The sequence below is a fragment of the Mirounga leonina genome, unplaced genomic scaffold (genome assembly GCF_011800145.1).
Source record: "Mirounga leonina isolate KUSES-001 unplaced genomic scaffold, KU_Mleo_1.0 Mir_53, whole genome shotgun sequence".
Classification (NCBI taxonomy): Eukaryota; Metazoa; Chordata; class Mammalia; order Carnivora; family Phocidae; genus Mirounga; species Mirounga leonina.
Genome location: NW_023270807.1, coordinates 8,769,399 through 8,788,712, shown reverse-complemented (window position 1 = coordinate 8,788,712; position 19,314 = coordinate 8,769,399). Strand labels below are relative to the sequence as shown.

Here is a 19,314-nt window from a genome sequence, read left to right as displayed (position 1 = left end):
AACTAAGGCCGACTTCAGGGCTTGTCCAAGGCCACCCAGCCAACTTAATGACAAGGTGAGGCCTTGAATCCACGGCCTTTCCGCCCTGTTGTATTTCTGTAATATGCAGATTTAGACCAGTCCTTCTCACACTTAAACTGTGCGCACAGGGATCCCCAGGGATTTTGTTGAAATGCAGATTTGGACCCCGCCGGTCGGGGTGGGCCATTTCTAACCAGCGCGCAGGCAATGCCAATTTTGCCGGGCTGGGGACCGCAGTTTCCCTGGCTGTGGCGCAGGGCACGGATTCTGGAGCCAGACTTCAGCTTCCCAGTCCCAGCTCTGCCACAGACTCTCTGATTGTGACACTCACTGTGCTTCAGTTTCGTCATCTGCGAAATGAGTCTCCTACCTGACTCGTAGAGTTTGCGTGAGGATTTTTAGTAAGTTGTTACACGTTAAGTGCTCAGATCGGTGTGCGTGAAGAAGTGGCTAGCTTACTATCATTCCTATTCCCCCGAGCCTTCAGGGGGTGAAGCAGGGTCTGACGAATGAATGAGCAACCCTTTGGAAGAAAGCTCTTTCCTGGGCGGCTAGAGTCAGAGAAGCAAAAGGGGAGGGCTGGTCGGTGGGGGAAGAGGCCCACCTCCAAGAAGCTCCTCTCCACCCGGGGCTCAGAAGGGCCGCGAGCGCCCGGAAGCCGGCCGGCCCGCGCCCCGCCGACCAATGCGGCCGCCTGGGGGGAGGGGGCGGCCAGCCAGCCCTTTCCGTCTGGGGCTCCGGCGGCCCCGCCCCTTGTGCGTTGCGCCGCTCGAGCATTCCACGGTTGCTACATCGTCGCGAGGGGCGGGGCGCCTGTCAGGGAAGCGGCGCGCGCGCCGGCGCGGGCGGGCTGGGGCTCGGCCGCGCAGTGCCAGCGCCAGCACCAGACCCGCGCCCCGCGCTCTCCCGACCGCCGCCTGCGTTCTGGCTCGCGAGCCCGAGCTCCCGCCCGCCCGTGCGCTGCCCGAGTATGGAGCTGCTGTGCTGCGAGGGCACCCGGCACGCGCCCCGGGCCGGGCCGGACCCGCGACTGCTGGGGGACCAGCGTGTCCTGCAGAGCTTGCTCCGCCTGGAGGAGCGCTACGTGCCCCGCGCCTCCTACTTCCAATGTGTGCAGAGGGAGATCAAGCCGCACATGCGGAAGGTGCTGGCGTACTGGATGCTGGAGGTATCGCCCGGAAGGGTCTCCCCTCCCCCGCCGCCCGGCTCCGGACATCCCCGGGCCGCCCTGTCGGGACATCCTGGTCCCAACAGCAATCAGCAAGATGCTTTGGTGGCTCCGATCCCCGGGGCCTGGCCTTTCACTCGGGCACCCTAGCCAGCCGACTGCCTCCGTGGTGTCCCTTTCCCTTTCCCTTCCCCAGCCCTAACTCTGACTGCCGGTCGTTTGGCACCCTCAGTAGCCCTCTCTTCGGGCCGGGAAAGCGGGACCAGGGCAACCCTCTCCCCTCCGGCTTCTCTCAGCGTCTCCTGCCTCCCTCCCCCGCTCGGCTTTCTCAGGAGAGCGCGCCTGGAAAACCCTGGGCTCGGCCGCCCCCGCCCCAGAGTCGGTTCCTGTGTCTGTCGCGGGGTTCTGGCGGGGAAGACGGTGGGGGTGGCGCGCGCGCTGTTCCGGCAGTCAGGGAAATGAAAAGTGCGGGAGGCAGCGGCTGGAGTCTCCTCCCTTCCCTTCCCTTTGGGTGTGTGCAGTGGGTGGTGGTAATGGGGGTAAGGTCCCAGTTCTCCGGCTACCGTGGGTAACTCTTCCGTTTCCCCAACCCCCTCCTCGCCATGGAGGAGGGCAATCTCAGTTTGGAATCCTTCTTAAGGAAGGGAGCCTCTGGCGTACCCCCCCCCCCCAGAGGAGGGGGAAAGGAGGCAGGCAACTCAGAGGACGTGGGGGGCGTCTCCTTGGGGAAGGCGCATCCTCCTCCGTATGTTAGTCCTTGTCACCGAAGGTACACTTATCCCCCCTCCCATGTTTTCGATCCCCATCCATTTCCCTTCAGCGCCCCCCCGCCCCCGTCCTTTAGTGCTGCAGCGTTTCCCATGCCCCCGCCCCAGAAGTGACTGTGCGCCCTCCCCCAGGTCTGTGAGGAGCAGCGCTGTGAGGAGGAAGTCTTCCCCCTGGCCATGAACTACCTGGATCGCTACCTGTCCTGCGTCCCCACCCGAAAGGCGCAGTTGCAGCTCCTGGGTGCGGTCTGCATGCTGCTGGCCTCCAAGCTGCGCGAGACTACGCCCCTGACCATCGAAAAACTGTGCATCTACACCGACCACTCTGTCTCTCCCCGCCAGCTGCGGGTGCGTGCATAAGTCTCCCCACCCCCGACACAATAATACCTCCTCACTTACCAGGAAGAGGAAAGCCAAGACTTCAGAGGCTTTCTGCCCCTGGGGAGGGTAGCGGCAGCTTATTTTTGGGGGCAAAAGGTGGGGCACCGCGGTGGGACAGTCAGGGTAGCCCCAGCCCAGGCTCGAGCTGCCAGCACGAATCGAATCCCCTTCTCCTAACCTCCAGGGGGTGCCATTTCTTCCTGGTCTTTCCCCCAGATAGCAACAAGTCAAACTGCATGTCTATACTCACTAGTACTTTGCCTCTGGGTTTACACAGCCACCATGAGTTATTTATTGGCAGCAAAAGGACATGCCTGCACACCCCCACTGGAGTGGGGGAGTGGAATGTGCTTCATGTGGGGGAGGGGGCTGCCTTGGTTGAGTCTTTGTCCCAGTGTGGACTTTGTGATTAAAAAGCCTCGCAGAGGCGATTAAAGCCAGGCCCTGATTGCTCTCAGGAAGGGCCAAGGAGTTGTCATCCCACCTTGTTTCCTTCCTTTTATATCCCAGAAGAGATAGCTCCTTTCTTGTCCTCGTTCTGAGGAACTTGAGCAGCTGCTTCAGGCCTGGTGGAGTCACCTCTCCCTTTCCCCCTCAGTCAAAGGCCAGAGCTGAGGGACAGCCGGGGAGCTGAGCTGCAGCTGCTTCCGATGTGATCATGCTGCCCCCTCCCCGGGCCCACCCACTCGGGCCCGAGGTCTTTCATAACCCTGTGGGGAGCTTCTGTCACTCCTGTGGTTTGGGAAGTGGCTCCCTGGGCCTCTTGCTGGGAACTTGGGCTGGGCTCTTCCTGAGGCAAGGCAAGAGAGTCAAGGCTCTCCCCATTGAGCCTGGAAAGGAGGGTGGGGGAGCTGCTTGGATCTGGGAGAGGTTATTTAGGGCAGGCAGATCATCTCCTGGGGGGGCCAGGGGGAGAGGATGGGTGAGCTGGCACCTTCCTCCACCTTGCTCTACGGCCCGGCCAAGTCTTCTCCTGACCCTGAGAGGAGTCTCTGGGCCCCATCTCCTGGGAGGAGGGCAGCATGCAAGCTGCTGTGATTGGCTGGCCAAGAAGCCAGGGTACTGGGGGCCCCCTGACTGCTGCTTGTCGAGGAACAGGATTCCTCTTCCTGCCAAGTCGCTCTCAGAGATGGGAGTAGGAGGCCGGAGTTGGGAATCCGGGAGGCCCCACAGCTCTTTGTGATGAATCTGGTAGTTCTTGGCCAGTCTGAAGGTGGAGCCGGTTTCCAGGGCCAGCGAGCGAGATGTTTTTGGAGGGGCTTGGGCTGGAAGGTAGAAGGGGACTTCCTTTTTGTGAAAAGACTGGCACGGTGTGTGCGCCTTTGTGTGAGGGGAGTTTTTCAGAACAGGCCACAAGGACTCTTCCTCCACTCCCTCTGCCTGAGCTGGGGGTGGAGTGTGCAGATGCCTTCCTAGAAGGTCAGAGTTGGAAGGGACTGCAGAGAACTCCAGTCGGTCCAAATCCTTGTGCAGCAGAGAGGCCCAGTGGAGGCCCAGAGAAGGAGGGGGAAGCACTGCCCTGAAGCGGATGAGGAGGGTCTGGGTCTTCTGGCTAGCCCAGGGGGCCTTGAAGCCTACAGATGTGGAAGCTGCCAAGCCACTGCCACTAATAACTCCCAGGGGTGTGTTGTCCACCAAGCGAGGGCGGAGATTTTCAGGAGTTGCCCGGATACCGGGTAAGGTGGCTGCCTTCCCTCACATGGGACCCCCTGCCTCCCCACAGGGAGAGCCCCACTCCAAGTTGCCTTCCACATGGTTCCTTGGAGGCTAGGTGCTTTCTGTTCACTTCTGAGTTAGAAACTGGAGCACTGGGACAAGCATGAGTAGAATGCTGGTTTCTCTGCCCAGCTTCTTTTGCCTCCGGGCCAGGCTCTTTTCTGTAGGGCCCTGTGAGAGGCTTGGGGCTGATTGGGGAGGATGACACTTAGGCGGGGGCCAGGAGAGGGACAGCTGTGACCGGGGACCTAGAAGAGGTTGGGCGGGGTTGCCATTTCTGCCTCAGTAAGGGGCCAAACCCATGAGTTCCTTCCTGAGATAAAACAATGAAGAAATCCTCATGCGTGCAACTCAGAAATGGGGCCGGGACTAGGAACCCCAGACGAGTGGATTGGGGTGGGGCCCCCAGCCTCCCTCCAGGACCTAGCAGTGGTATGTAGGTGTAAGCAGGCGAAGACAGGGTTTGGTCCCTCAGGGATCATCTGGACCCATCCTTTCTGGCTTGGCCTCCCCTTGGCTTCCTGAGACTTAAATGACACTAGCCACTGTGGTTCCAGGTAAAAAGGGTGGAATGGGGTGCTACATCTCAGACCCCCTTCCCCCCCCGCAGTGTCCCACCAACGGGATGTGGGTTGGGTTGGGTTGGGTAACCTCCCCTTTGAGGAACCTCAGGCTTGGTTCAGTGGCTGTGTCACAAAAGGCGTGGCCTCACGTTCATTCTGGTTTCTTCAAGGGGTGTGGACTTGGCTGGGATGCAGAATTGGAGGAGAGGCTAGTGGTGGTCTGCCCTTTCTCAAGTCCCTGGGATTTCGGAGTCTTTCTGCTTCACCTCCGAGGAGGCTCAAGGTTATGATGCTGTCGGTGGTATTTGCTGTAGTCTTTTCAGCCCTGGCTGGGGAAGTGCCCAGAGCCCTGCATGAGGTCAGAAGACCTGCATTGTTGGCCCCCGAAAGCTAACCAAACAGGATCGAAAGAGACTGTTTCTATCAAACATGTAGTTTTGGCACTTAGTAAGCGAACAGTAGGTGCCCAAAGCCAACTCCCCTAGTTCTTCTGTGCCCTGGACCCCCCCATTCCACAGCACCAAGTCTGTACACCCAGAAGCAGAACTGGGGTCTTGACCTTCAAGTTTGATGGGCTTCCTTCCCTGTGAGACTTCTGCTTTACTCCCTACCCTTCCCTCCTCAGCCACTGACTCCACCCTCTTTCCCAACCTCCAGGACTGGGAGGTGCTGGTCTTGGGGAAGCTCAAGTGGGACCTGGCAGCAGTGATTGCCCATGATTTCCTGGCCCTGATTCTGCACCGGCTCTCTCTGCCCCGGGACCGACAAGCCTTGGTCAAAAAACATGCCCAGACCTTTTTGGCCCTCTGTGCTACAGGTAAGATTTTTTGCCAAATGAGGAAATTCCGAAGCCTCGGAAGGGTGGCACGTAACCGGACTGTGGTTTGTATTCTTCTCAAGATTTGTGAATATTCCATCCCCTCTTGAGACTAGGGGACCCAGAAAAGGCAGCAGAACATAATCAGAGCTGTATGGGATTTGAGAGACCCCCCAGTATTTAATAGGGGCTGAGAGAGAAGTGACTTGCTCAAGGTCTCAGTGATGAAGCTGGGAGCAGAACCAAGGTCTTCTTGACCCTGGTTTTGTTTCCACATCAGGAAGAGCCTCATTCACTCCCTGGTCCCTGGTCAGGCTCACTTCCCAACCCCCCTGGACCTGATGGACCCGTGGGAGTTTGCGGTCTACCCTGGTGCCCTCTAGGAAAGCGGCCCTTTCCTGCCCTCCTCCGTTACTGCTCTTCTAGCGCTCACTGCAGGGAGTTTCCTGCCCTGTTCACGCTGCCTGACACTTTTCTGAGCCATAGGAAGTCCACACTAAGCCTTTGCCTCATGCTTGCCTCCCTCTTTCCAAGATTACACCTTCGCCATGTACCCGCCATCCATGATCGCCACGGGCAGCATTGGGGCTGCAGTGCAAGGCCTGGGTGCGTGTTCCACGTCTGGGGACGAGCTCACAGAGCTGCTGGCAGGGATCACAGGCACTGAGGTGGTGAGTGCCGGCCAGGGGAGGCCCCCGGGGCGCCACGGTGGCTCAGCAGTTCCTGAAGCAGTGCTATTCCCTGAGCCCCCAGCAGAGGGAGGCGTGCATCCCTAACCTAGTCCCTGCTCCTGGTTTCAGGAGCCCCACCTTTGGGGCTCGTGTGGCCTTTTATCTCCTGCCTTGGTCTGGGGAAGAGCAGGTGTCTTGGGTGGGTTGAAGGCACTGTCCCTGGGTGCCCTTTTCTTGCCAAATGGTATGCAGGAGTGGGGGTGGAAGATCTGCTGTCACACGCAGGGCTGCTCTCACACCCCCTTGCCACATCCTCTTGGCAGTTTCTTAGAACTGAAGGCTGATTCCTGGGGCTGGGCTGTGGCCTAACCTCCCTAGACTTCCCTGTGTGCTGGAAGGTGTCCTTCCCCCGCATCTGCCATCAGATGCTGTGGGAAGTGGACCCTTAGTCCCAAAGGGTACCTTCTGCCATCCCACCCAGCAGTCACTACTCACCGTTCCCCGTTTGCAGGACTGCCTGCGGGCCTGTCAGGAGCAGATCGAAGCTGCCCTCAGGGAGAGCCTCAGAGAAGCCGCGACCTCCCCCAGCCCGGTGCCCAAAGCCCCCAGGGGCTCCAGTAGCCAGGGGCCCAGCCAGACCAGCACTCCCACAGATGTCACAGCCATCCACCTGTAGCCCCGGAGAGGCCCCCTCCAGTGGCCATTGGCAGCAGAGGAGGGGACACTGCCACCCCCCCTCCCTGCCTGCAGGAACGAACCACGCCACATCTGAAGCCTGAGGGGGCTCCTTCCTATTCACCCCTTGCAAAGCAGAAGGGGTCAGGCCCTACCTATCCCTGCAGCGTGCACTAAGGGGCCTGGCCAGCCAGCCATGTTTGGGTGGCCAGCCAGGCTCCTCTTTTTCTCTGTATCTGACCAGCTCTGCTCCTTCCCTGATCCTAGCTGGCGGTGGGCCAGGCTGGTCAGAAATGAAATTGAAGTAGGTAAAATACATGTACCAGTATTCCTTTTTGAGGCCCCCTTATATCTGGGGCTCTCACGTTCTCAGATGCCATCATGCCCCTAGTGCCTTATAAAGGTGTTGCACCTTCCAGAGTTCTTGCATTTGGATTGGGGTCTTTCTGAAGAAGTTTCAGATATTCTGATAGACATGTGTGAGGGGAAACAGTCTGGAGAGCTCCTCTTGACATTCTTTGGAGGCCCCTGCATAATCCACGCTCACAGCTGCTCCCAGAGGGCCGGCCCAGGCCTCTGTCAGAGGGGCAGAACCAACCAATTCCTCCTTGCTTTGCTTGCCGCTCAGCTTCTCCTGTATGATTGAGGGGGATCAGTGCTGAAGGAAGAGGTGGTTTTAATTTATTAATTGTTTTGAGGACAACTGTAAGAGGGTGTGGTGGGGCCCATCTACCCCACAAGTGGTGGTAACCCTGGTGGTTGCTGCATCCCTCCCCTCTGCTACTGGCTAGAGGATCTTTGTGGCTGAGGAGCTGCTACAGCCTGGAGTGGGGCCATGCCCTCCTCTCCCTCTGGCCCTCTGCCCCATCCTCTGGGGGTGAGGGATGGAGCAGGGATAAACTGGAGGTGACTGAGCCCCTGTCTGGAGAGGGAGGCAAGCCCTGTTGACACAGGTCTTTCCTAAGGCCACAAGGTCCAGGCTGGTGGCCCAGGACCATCATGCTACCTTAATAAAGATTCTGGAATAAACCTGGCTTTGGCTTCTTGGGTTGGATGCTGGCATGGGGAAAAGCTGCTTCTAGAATGCACGATGTAAGCAGAACAGAAGTCAAGGGTCATGATGCAGGGGTTCTCACAGACCATTTCTGTAAAGGGCCAGAGAGTAAATATTTTAGGCTCTGTGGGCCATTTGGTTTCTGCCCCAGATATAGTCAGTTCTGCATTACAATGGGATGTACGCATTCCTAAAACTCACTGCACCATGCAAAATTGCACAATAAAAACCACAGGGCTCATGGGAAAACAGGCTTGAGGCACAATACTCAAAAACTTAATGAATGACACATTTTTTTTAAGAAGGAAATGAAGTGGATAGCCTAGTTTTTACTTTAAATGGTTAAGGAACCTATATACTACAATATGGCCCTTTATCTTGAAAAAGACCTGAAGTGTGTGTGTGTGTGTGTGTGTGTGTGTGTGTGTGTGTGTGGAAGCAGAGGTTAGAAGGCTGTGGAAGGCAAGCTATGACACCAGGTGTGGGTGTGGTTCCCCACACAAGGTAAACTGAGGCAGTGCTGGTGTTTGAGGCCTGTGCAGTCTGTACTACCTGGCTTGCCGCAGCTGGGCAAGTTTCACGTCGTTTCTCAAAGACAAATGTGCAGAGAAATGTGAAATTCGTGATCGGTTTCTCCCCAAATATATAAACTGGGTTGGAATGAACTCACCAAAAGCAAACAAGAAGGGTTCTAGAACGATTGTACAGCTGGCTCTTGAACAACATGATTTGAATTGGGCAGGTCCACTTATAGGCAGATTTTTTTCAATAGATGCATACACTTATGGTAATGGTAAGCAGGAATACTGTACGGATGACACGTAACTTACACAATGTGTGAACGGACTGTATTATCAGTAAGGCTTCCAGTCAACACTAGGCTACTGGTAGTTATGTTTGTGGAGTCAAAAGTTTTATACACAGATTTTTGGCTACGTGAGGGGGTTACCACCCCTAATCCCTGCACTATTCAAGGTCCAACCTTACTCAACTCTGCTGCTGTAGCATGAAAGCAGCCCAGCCATAAAAATACAAATGGATAGGGATGGCTATGTCCCAACACACTTTACTTATGGACACTGAAATCAATTTCATATAAATTTCACCTATCACAAAATACTGTTAATTTTTTCCCCAGCCATTTAAAAAATGTAAAAATCACAATTAGCTCATGGGCTGTAAGAAAACCAGCATATGATTCTAGTTTGCCAACCCCTGGTCTAAAGCTTTAAGTAGCCAAGAAAGTTAGGAAACCTGTCTAGTGGTGACTCCCGATCTACTCATTCCAGGGCCTGACCTTATTATTCTCTGCAGCTCCAGTTTTCTCTAGGGACTTTCTCCTGTAGCAGTCCACACACAACTGAGACAGGACCATCTTCTGAACCACCTCCTGGTCGCTGGCATTCCCCCAAAGTAGCCTCTGCCTCTATGGAGGCTCTACCTGGAGACACAAACTTACAGAATAAGGCAGGGGGCGGCGGGGGTGGGGTGGGGTGGGGGAGTATCCTCTGTAAACTGTTAAGAATCCACTCCTAGATAGGAACAGGGAAGAGCTTCTCTCCAGCTAAAGAGGGAAAGCAAAAAGATCTCCATTGATCACATCAAAACACAGAAGTTCAATAAATACCTGCCTTTGGTTTTTTTTCCACATCGCAGTGACGTGAACACAACAGCCTGAGAGAAAGAACCTATTCCAAGCCCCAGCCAGGGAGTGGGAACACTGGCGTGGGGCACCTCAGGTCAGGTCTCAGAACGGAATAGGGACGAAGACGTGGAATGGAAGAGGGAGCCAGCCAGATCCTCCAGTCCTCCCTGTCAGGTATCGGGAGTCACAGATGCCTGTGACCTCTCTCACCGTCCCGATCTGTCCCGACTTCCGCTGTAAAAGCCCCGTGTCACCAACAGGGAGTCCTGGGGTCCCCTCATGCCCCTCAGACCAGGGCAAATCACTCTTCTCACTCCATGGCGACAGGCACGTCTTCCACATCTCGGGGGACAGCGCTCTGAAGCTCACGCCTGATCTCGGGGGCCAGCTGTGGATGGGGCTGCAGCCGCAGCAGTTCCAAGAGGGCCTCTTTCTGGTCTGCGGCCAGGTCTGCCTTGTAGCGCTGGACCAAAGTCAGGAGGCACTGGTGCCAGAGCACAGGCAGTTGGCGCCTCTCCGTCCGGAAGCCCAGGAAGTGGAAGACCAGGGCGTCCAGCACGCGGTAGGGCAGCGCATACTTCTTATCCAGCAACAGTCGCAGGAAGATGCTGTTAGCACCGCTGTATTCCATCTCAGCAATTTTCAGCATGGCCGCGCTGGTGGGGAAGGAGATGCTGGAGGGAAGATCCGCCCTCTCCTGTCCCTCCTTCCCCTCTCCTCCTCCGCTGGCCCCTGCACTGTGCTATTCCTAAGGGGGCCATCTCAGGCCTTCTTCTCACCTACCCAATCTGACACCCCCTCGGCCCCAGCTACCAGCTCTATGCAGATGTGCCCCAAGTCCCCACCTCTCACTCAGCCCCTTGTCTCAGTATCTGGCTAGAATAGATTCGAGTATCTGAAGATCTCCACCCCTAACGCTCTCTTCCCACGTTCCTCATCCATTCATTCATTCATTCATTCACTCAACTATTTACTGAGCACCTGCCATGTGCCAAGCACTGGGCTCCTGTTTTGGGGGAACTTACATTCTAGTGGAGCAGCAACATGCTCAGGAGCATAAACAAGCCAGAGATCCAGCGCGGTTCCAGCTCCTTCTCCACTCTGTCCGCCCCCCCCCCCTCCCCAATCCTGGGATTCTCCTGTCAGGGTATCTCCTGACTGACTGTCCTCCACACCCACCAACACTACCTGGAGTGCAACACAGGGATGGAGCATTTGGTGATGATGCTACCCACAATGATGGCTTCCCGCAGGGTACAGCTGCCAGACTCGCACAGTGGGATCAGGATCCCTGGGGAGGGTCAGAGGGGCGGTCACCTTGAGTCCGGGGTGAGAGAAAGGCGCTAGAGCAGATACAGTCATCTCCCAAGTCCAGATTGTTGTTTTCACCTGCAGGAGCTCCAGCCCCTCCCTCTCTGCAGCCTCCTGGGCTCCCACCTTTAAACCAGGCTCCAGGCTTGAACAGGGCCTTCTTGAGTGCCATGTAGAGGTGGAAGTTGAGTCGTTTGTACTCAGCGATGTCGTCTCGTACCCGGGGGAGCAGGACAAGGTTGTAGAAGCGCTGAGCCATGCGTTCCTTGAGGTTAGAAGCGAAAATCCTAGGGTTTTTTTTGGGGGGGGTGCCGGGAAGAGGAAGGATATGGGGGAGATCCAGGTCACTCAAGAGCCTGGCTCTGGCGCTCTAAATATCACCGTGGATGGTGCACACGAGGTGTGAGGGGTGTGTGGGAGTCAGCTGTGTGCACCCGACACCTGAGTCGGATGAGAGAGGGCACAGGAGGGGTACAAGGTGCACCCAAACAGAGTGAGCACTGTCCTAGGGACAGCCAGAACTCTGTGCTATCCCCCTTCCTTCCCCAGCACGGGTTCTCTCTACCCTGCTGTTACGAGGGACCCAAGCGTGCCTGGGGAGCCACAGACTTCAGGAGCCCCTCTGACACACCAGGGGTTGTCCCCTAATAGTTATGAGCCCCGCTTCTGGAAACTTATCACAGTGGAGTCTCAACGGGGTCCTGGCCCCGAGACATGAAACCGGAAAGCTGGGAAAACAGTGATCTAAAGAAGCTCCAGCTAGAGCTCTGGGGCAAGACTAAAATGTAATGACAACGGCAGGGAAAGCCTGTCCCCCCCCAACCCCCAGTCTCTACCTCGTGGCTTGGTACATGGCGGCTGCAGTCCAGGCCTCGGGCTCCGTGACGTAGAGGATCTGCTCCCAGTTGGAGAGCGCAGGGATGATCTTGAAGGCCTTGGGCAGCTTCCCACTGCGGTACTTGGACAACACCTGGGGACGAGGGTGCAGAATCAGCACTGCCAATGACACGGAAGCCGTGTGCCCTGTGCCAGGTTCGTCTCTGTGGTTTTCATGGCTTAGCTCACTTAATGCTCACAAGGACCCTGTAAGGATGTGCTCTTAGCACCCTCGTTTTCCAGCTGGGGAGAGGAAAACCAGGGTGAAGGAACCTTCCCCAAGGCCACCAAACACGTGAGTGGCAGAGCAGGAATCTGAGCCCACACACTCGGGCTCTTAAGTCTGCTCTTGGCCACTGTGCCTCATTTGTGTGAGGAGAGAAAGCCTTACATGGGAGCCCACAGCCCCTAGGAGGGTATTCCATCATGGCTCTCCTCTCGGCCCTCACCTCCCGGACCCCCCTGTAGACCTCCAGAACCCGGGGGTCCAGCTGCGGCATGGGAAAGCCTGACACCTCTGACATAACCGTCTCAACTTCCGTCTGCTTCTCGGTCAGCTTCTCCATGATGATGTCAGCCAGGGTACGCCTACAAGTAAGGGAGGTGCGGGAGGGAAGGAGAGAGGGCTGTGGTCAGTCCAGGAGGCTTTAGGCAGCCTGCGCAGCCCCTTGTGAGCTCCAGTACATCTGTGATCCCGCTGGGATGTGTGGCCCCAGCCTCCCTGGGCCCTACCAACCACTGCAGAATCCCTGCAGGGTGCAGAGGACCCAAAAGTCATTCAGTCTGGGACAAAGCTGACAGCTGTAGGGAGGTGAAGAACCTGAACTCTGAAGTCAGTCGGCCTGGGTTCAGATCCCAGCTTTTCCTCTCCCTGTATGACCCTGGGCATGCTCCTTCGCCTCTCTATGCCTCAGTCTTCGAGACAGGGATAATAACAGTACCTAGCTCATAAAGTTAGCATGAGGATTATAAGAATTAACGTTTGTACATTACTCGAACTATTAGTACACAGCAAGCGTGCAGTAAGCACTGCCTATTTCAAACACACCTATCATGTGCCGGCAATATGTGGAGGGCTCCCCGTTACAAAGTCCTGGTGTGACCTCTCTAGAGGGCCAGACACATCTCAGTTACCTTCTAAGATTTCAAGTAGCTGGGGGCCATTAAGTAGGGACTATGACACAAACTTTCCCCCCAATTTCATTTATTAAAATTTATGGAAAGATTTCTAACATCAATGTTATTTTTCTCAGGTTCCTTACACATAGTATATCAAACATAACCTTATCATGTTCAGAATTACTGTTACATTGGGCTTTGGTATAATAATGGTGTCTTTGGAGGCTGCTAAGGTATATTTAAAACGTCTCCTGTTTTCTCAACACCAGGCACGGAGGTAGGGCTTTGCAGATGTTATCTCGTACAGGCTGTGCGACATCCCGTAGAGGTGTCGTTGCTGCCCTTGTTCAGACGCAGGAACTGATACCCACAGAGGTCAGTAACTCCCCCAAGGTCTCACAGCCTTGGTGGGAGTTAAAGCCTGGCCTTTCACGTTCTAAAGTTCAGGTCCTTGACGGTACCCTGTAACACGCCCCCAACTGCATGGGCCTCTGACCGCTGAGTTCACATGGGTCTGGGCTTGCTTTCAGAAGCTGTCAGCTGTCATTTCTCAAGACTACTGGCAACCCCCGTTTTCGGTAGTTGCAGGCAAGAAAATCATCCGGCCAGTCCTGTCAAAATGCTGTGTTACCAAGGAGTTCTGAGGTGCTGAGTGAGAACCCGAGGGGCTCTCTGGCAGGACAAACACACCAGCCCAGAACACACTTTGTGACGTCTACTTCAGCTGCTGGGCATCAGCGTGGGCAGTGGGCTCATTTCCTCACTCTGTGCTCTCAAACAAGCAACCACAGAACTCCTCCTTCAGCTTTCCTGTCTTATTCTCAGTATTATCAGCCAACGAAAGATGCGTTAGCCCCCCAAAGCCTAGAAACACTGTCACGTAAGTATCACAGGGTCAGAATGAACTAGTTGAGGGACTTTTATCCGAGACTCCCCCTCCCCTGGGTCAGAATCTACAGGCTTAAGAGTTTGATGGTAGGACCTTCAATGCCCACATGTTTTGGAACTACCATTTAGGATACATGGCATTACACTGTGCTTCTACCCGGGGGCGAGTCTGCCCACCAGGGAACATTTTGCTGTCTGCAGACATTGTTTGGTTATCACGATTGTAGGAAAGATCACTACTGGTATCCAGGGAATAGAAATCATCCAGATGCTAAACATCCCCCACCGCACAGGACAGCCTCCATAAAAAAAAGAATTATCCAGCCCAAAATGCCAGTAATGCCAAGGCTGAGAAACCCTGGCTGAAATGACGCTGAGAGTATGAACGAGACCTGGCCAAGGAAATCGAGCTTAGCACTAAGGAAACCAAGCAGGCCAAAACCAAATCCAATGGGATGGATCGCCCTGGAGGCATGGGAAAAGGCCCTGGAGCTGTTTTCCCGGGGAAGCCTGGGCAGTTCTACAACAGGTGGACAGATGGGCAGGAGGTCTGGGTCATTCCCACCAAGGAGGGGCCAATTTTGCCAAGTTGGTTCCCCAAAACTAGCTATGCTCAGGCCCTTCCCAAAGGCATGGAACCAAAATTGCCAGGCCATATGCTTCCCTGCAGAAAGCTGCCACAGGGACCGGACATCCCACATCCCAGGCCATGCCAGCCCCACCTGGCAGGAGGGTTCTTGTTCATGAACATCTCAATGGCACGCTCATCCTCAGGGTCCACGACCACCTCCGCATGATGGCCCACCCCTGTCATCGTGGCAGCCTTCTCCAGGGTGGGCCACTCCTCGTCCTCATCATCTGATCCATCCTGCGGGACTCCTGGACCTAGAACAGGAGAGGAAATGGATGAGCAAAGGCAAGCCGTGGGTGAGGGATGTAGAGGTCAATTCAACTTTACCCATCAGGCACAGTACAGGCCTCGCATGGGCTTGTAACAGACACAGACGGGTGCAGTGAAAGCAACGATGCCCCCACTGTCTTCCAGTTCCCAGGGGCTTCCTGTTCCCAATCTTGCTTGAGAAACAAAATGTACAAATATGAGCCAAGGAGACAGCGATGCCGTGAATAATCGTTAAACACGCTACACTCAATTATATAGCAGGAGCTGTTCTAAACACTGTATTTAATTTTCATAACACCAAGAAGTAGTTATTACTATTCTACCCAGTGTCAGACGGGGACTCTGAAGCATAGGAAAGTTAAGTAACTTATCTAAGGCAGGTAGTCTGGGTTGAGACTGCGCATTCTTCACCTCTGTTCTGTACACATTGTCGCGCTTCATTATATGCCAACATGAGTGATAGAGGCAGTGTAAACCACAGGCATGTAAAAGGTGATGAGAGCAGAGGACAGTCAGACTCTGAACAGGCAGTACGGGAACTGGAGGAGTGTGCTCCAGACGTGGGTCACAACACTGGCAGGAACAGTTGGTTACAAGAGTATCTAACAGGCAGTAGCAAGAAATAAGGCTAGATGGGTAAAGTAAAGCCAGACCGCGGAGGGCCTTGAGGCCAGGCAATGGAGTTCAGATTTCAATGGAACAACGCCCCCTTTTTAGAACTTATTTGAGAGACAGTGGGCACACATGTGTGTGCGCATGCACACGAGCATGAACAAGGGCAGGGGCAGAGGCAGAGGGAGAAGGAAAGGGAGAAGCAGACGCCCTACTGAATGCAGAGCTAGACACTGCAGGAAGCTCAATTCCAGAACACTGAGATCATGACCTGAGCCAAAGTCAGACACGTAACCGACTGAGCCACCCAGGTGCCCCTGGCACAACCCATTTTTATAATGGACTACTGGAAGGCTACAAGCTGCCTGGGCATCTGAAAAGGGATGTAATAATCCAAGCAGAAAGATAAAATGTTACACGGGAACAGTGCAGTAAGAACAGAGGCAGTGTGGGCGCCTGGGTGGCTCAGTCGGTTAAGCGTCTGCCTTTGGCTTGGGTCATGATCCCGGGGTCCTGGGATCGAGCCCCCATAAGGCTCCCTGCTCAGCAGGAAGTCTGCTTCTCTCCCTCTGCCTGCCACTCCCCCTGCTTGTGTGTGCTCACTCTCTCTGTCAAATAAATAAATAAAATCTTAGAAAAAAAAAAGACAGAGGCAGTGTGTGATAAAAGCTAAATGGGGGAGGCAGATGTGGCAGACTTTTGTCTCCATATGCTAACAAACCCCAAATCTGTGCTTGTAGGTAGATTTCCCTTTACTCCAGACACTCACCCCAGCTCCCTCCTGTATAGCAGCGCTTGGATGAGCCATAAGCAATTCAAACCTCACCTGTCATCAACTGAACTCCTCTTTTCCTTTCAGGCCTCTGCTACTCGCTGTGTTCCATGTCTTAAGTAAATGGTACTACTGTCCACCAAATGCTGAGCCAGAACCTGGTAGGCTTGCCTCATCCCCTGCCCTCACCCCCAATATGCAATCAATTACCAAGTCCTATTCAATTCTACCTGACAGACTATCTCTCATATCCCTCACAGTTCTGCGTAAACCTAGATCAGCGTCATCTCTTGCCTGCAACAATCTCCTAACTGGTCTCCATATTCTCCAATAGCCCCCTACTGTCTTTAAGACAGCTTTAAATCCTGAACATAGCTTCCAAGTCTTTTGTAGATTTGGCTCCTACCTACCTTACTACCATTAACCCATTCACCCAGCAAACAATGAGTGCCTACTATATGTGAGGCACTGTTCTGAGTACTGAAATTAGTGTAAAAGAAACTTACAGAGCTTATATTTTAATAGGGGAGACAGACAATACTAAGTATTAAAATAAGACAAGTGCTATGAAAAAAAGGACACAGAGCAGAGAAGTTGGGAGTGTGGAAACAGGAGTGGGGGCTATTTATTTATTTCTTTTTAAAGATTTTATTCATGTGGCGCCTGGGTGGCTCAGTCGTTAAGCGTCTGCCTTCGGCTCAGGTCATGATCCCAGAGTCCTGGGATCGAGCCCCGCATCGGGCGCCCTGCTCTGCGAGAAGCCTGCTTCTCCCTCTCCCACTCTCCCTGCTTGTGTTCTCTCTCTCGCTGTGTATCTCTCTCTGTCAAATAAATAAACAAAATCTTTAAAAAAAAAAAATAAATAAATAGATTTTATTCATTTGGGAAAGAGAGAGAGAGAGGGGCAAGCAGACTCTCTGCTGAGCGTGGAGCCTGACGCCGGATCCAATCCCAGGACCCTGAGATCATGACCTAAGCAGAAGTCAGATGCTTAACTGACTGAACCACCCAGGCGCCCCCAGGTATTTCCATTTTTAATGGAGTGGCCAGGACAGGCCTCTCTGAGAAGATGAAGAATCAGGGAATAAACCTACGAAGGAACGAAGACAAAAGGAATAACAAGGGCAAAAGCCCTAACTTATTATGTTTAAGGAACAATAAAGCCTGTATGGACGAAGACGTCAAGGGGAAAGTAGTAGAAGAGGTCAGATTGGCAACAGGGGCAGATCATGTAGGTCTTTGAAGTCCTCCAGCTGTTGCGAGTAGACTCTAAGGGGGATGGGATACTAATCAGGAAGCTACAACAATAATCCAGGTGAGAGATTATGGTGGTTCAAACAGGACTGTGTTCCAAGGTGATGAAAAGTGGTCTCACTCGGGGCGCCTGGGTGGCTCAGATGGTTAAGCGTCTGCCTTCGGCTCAGGTCATGATCCCAGGGTCCTGGGATTGAGCCCCGCATCGGGCTCCCTGCTTGGCGGGGAGCCTGCTTCTCCCTCTCCCGTTCCCCCTGCTTGTGCTCCCTCACTCTCTCTATCAAATAAATAAATAAACTCTTTAAAAAAAAAAAAAAAAGAAGTGGTCTGACTCTGGATCTATTTTGAAGGTGGAGTCAACAGGATTTCCTAACAAATTAGATGTGGAGTAAGAAAGGGAGGAGTCCAAGGTTTCTGTCTTGAGCAAATGGAAGGATATCATCCTATTAACTGAGATGAGGAGGACAGTGGGAGGAGCAGGTTTGGTGAGAATATCAGGATTTCTGTTTTGGACACATTAAATTTGAGGTGTCTATTAGACTTCAAATGGGAGATGTCAAATAGGCAGCTGAAATAGAATCTGATTTTCATGGAAGAGATCAGGGCAAGAATACAAAGTTAGGAGCAGTCACTAAGTAGATGGCACTTAAACCATGAAACTGATGACAGCACCAGAAAAGTGACATGAAGAGAAGAGATCCAAGAGCTGAAATTTGTGGCCCATCAATGATAGGAGGCTGGGGACAAAAGAGGAGCCAGCAAAAGATACTGAAGCCAGGAGGCCAGTGTTCAATTGTGTCCAAAACTGCTCCCAGGACAAATGAAAGAGATCTGAGAGACAGATTAAGCGACTTGGAAGTCAACACTTCCACCCTAATAATACTGACCATCTTTTAATTAGTCTCTCTCCCTCTTGAGCACCTAAACAAGATCATTCTTCCTGCTCAGAGCACTCTCCACTCGTTTTTCAAGTCTCAGCACAAAGGTTATGCAATCTGGGAAGCCTGACCCCCAAAAGTAATGCTACTGTTCTAAGAAAAACTATACTTTCTTTATTCTGGAATGTATTATTCTAATCATCAATTTAATTGTCTCTCTCTTGGGCTAGACTGTAAGATCCTGAAGTCAGGCACGTGGCTATCTTGTTTCCTTCTTTACCCAAACCATCTAAACTCCTAGCACAGTGCAAAGCACGGACTAGACAACTCCCAAGAATGTATAGAACAAATGGATAAATGTTAGGAGCGCTCAGTGGCGTGAGCAACTACTCCCTGTTGGTCTAACTGCGGGGGTGCCTAGAAGCGAGTATCTAAAACTACAAGTGGTTTTAAATCCGCTCCAGAGCTGGGTCTCTCATTTCATTACCTTTGCAAGGGTGTAATGCGGACCCCTTATTTATTTTATTTGATTTTCTTGATTTCAAACGATTTCCCTGCCAGATACCTTTTGGCCGCCTACTTACCCCCATAAACTAACCACCCTTCTCCCGGCACTCACCCTCCACCACTCACCCAGCCGCGTGGTGCGCTCGCGTGGCGCTGCGGGCTTGTCCCCAGTCCCATGCTCGGCCTCGAGTTCCTCCTGCTGCTGCCGTGCTTGCTGCAAAATCCGTCGAGTCAGCCGGGGCCCCACATACTCTTCCTCTTCTCTGGTCCCACGACCCCGCCGCTTTTCCCGGGCTCCTGCCCGCACCGCGTCCCCAGCCAGGATCTGCTCAGCCAGGGGAGCATGTTTTTCCTGACCCGCAGCTCCGCGAGCCGCCTTATATTTGGGCATTTTCCCCCAAAACTTTGCCGGAAAGCTTCACACGTGCCAACGGAGGAAAAGGGAAAAAAAAAAAAACCTCGAGTGCGCTTGCGCATTGAACTCCCAGTGCCCAAGAGGCCCCCACGGAGATTACAGCGCCTCCTAGCGTTCGGAGGCCAGGAGTGCCATCAGCGCCGTCACACCCCCTAAAAGAGCTCACGGGTCCTGGAGCTGGACTCCCGAATAAACTCATTGCATTTAACGTTGGCTCCTATAAGTGGTGGCAGTCCGAGCGATGATTTTCTACTTTCACGGATCGAGGACCTATGTGGCCAAACGTGAACTTCCCCAGAAGCA

At 53.8% G+C, this 19,314-nt stretch overlaps 2 protein-coding genes across 2 annotated transcripts; one reads left to right on the top strand and one right to left on the bottom strand.

Moving 5' to 3' along the window:
• The first annotated feature begins 862 nt into the window (after nucleotides 1–862).
• Nucleotides 863–7,813, top strand: CCND3 (cyclin D3). The gene is made up of 5 exons (XM_034991117.1): nucleotides 863–1,189; nucleotides 2,089–2,304; nucleotides 5,274–5,433; nucleotides 5,968–6,104; nucleotides 6,616–7,813. The coding sequence occupies exons 1-5, from the start codon at nucleotides 992–994 to the stop codon at nucleotides 6,778–6,780; spliced, it is 876 nt and encodes a 291-aa protein (XP_034847008.1). The 5' UTR covers nucleotides 863–991; the 3' UTR covers nucleotides 6,781–7,813.
• Nucleotides 7,814–8,881: 1,068 nt separating this feature from the next.
• BYSL (bystin like) lies at nucleotides 8,882–19,277 on the bottom strand. Its single transcript, XM_034991112.1, has 7 exons — nucleotides 18,723–19,277; nucleotides 14,395–14,557; nucleotides 12,115–12,253; nucleotides 11,626–11,759; nucleotides 10,916–11,076; nucleotides 10,667–10,769; nucleotides 8,882–10,134 (listed from the first exon to the last, which is right to left on the bottom strand). The coding sequence occupies exons 1-7, from the start codon at nucleotides 18,985–18,987 to the stop codon at nucleotides 9,789–9,791; spliced, it is 1,311 nt and encodes a 436-aa protein (XP_034847003.1). The 5' UTR covers nucleotides 18,988–19,277; the 3' UTR covers nucleotides 8,882–9,788.
• Between the last annotated feature and the right edge of the window lie 37 nt (nucleotides 19,278–19,314).

Excerpts from the sequence above, each read along its gene's own strand:
- CCND3 (XM_034991117.1), top strand. The coding sequence starts at position 992 with ATGGAGCTGCTGTGCTGCGAGGGCACCCGGCACGCGCCCCGGGCCGGG. Across the intron at positions 1,190-2,088 it reads TGGCGTACTGGATGCTGGAG|GTCTGTGAGGAGCAGCGCTG; the intron begins GTATCGCCCGGA and ends GCCCTCCCCCAG. Across the intron at positions 5,434-5,967 it reads TTTGGCCCTCTGTGCTACAG|ATTACACCTTCGCCATGTAC; the intron begins GTAAGATTTTTT and ends CCTCTTTCCAAG.
- BYSL (XM_034991112.1), bottom strand. The coding sequence starts at position 18,987 with ATGCCCAAATATAAGGCGGCTCGCGGAGCTGCGGGTCAGGAAAAACAT. Across the intron at positions 14,558-18,722 it reads CGAGCGCACCACGCGGCTGG|GTCCAGGAGTCCCGCAGGAT; the intron begins GTGAGTGGTGGA and ends CTCCTGTTCTAG. Across the intron at positions 10,135-10,666 it reads ATCCCTGTGTTGCACTCCAG|CGCGGCCATGCTGAAAATTG; the intron begins GTAGTGTTGGTG and ends CTTCCCCACCAG.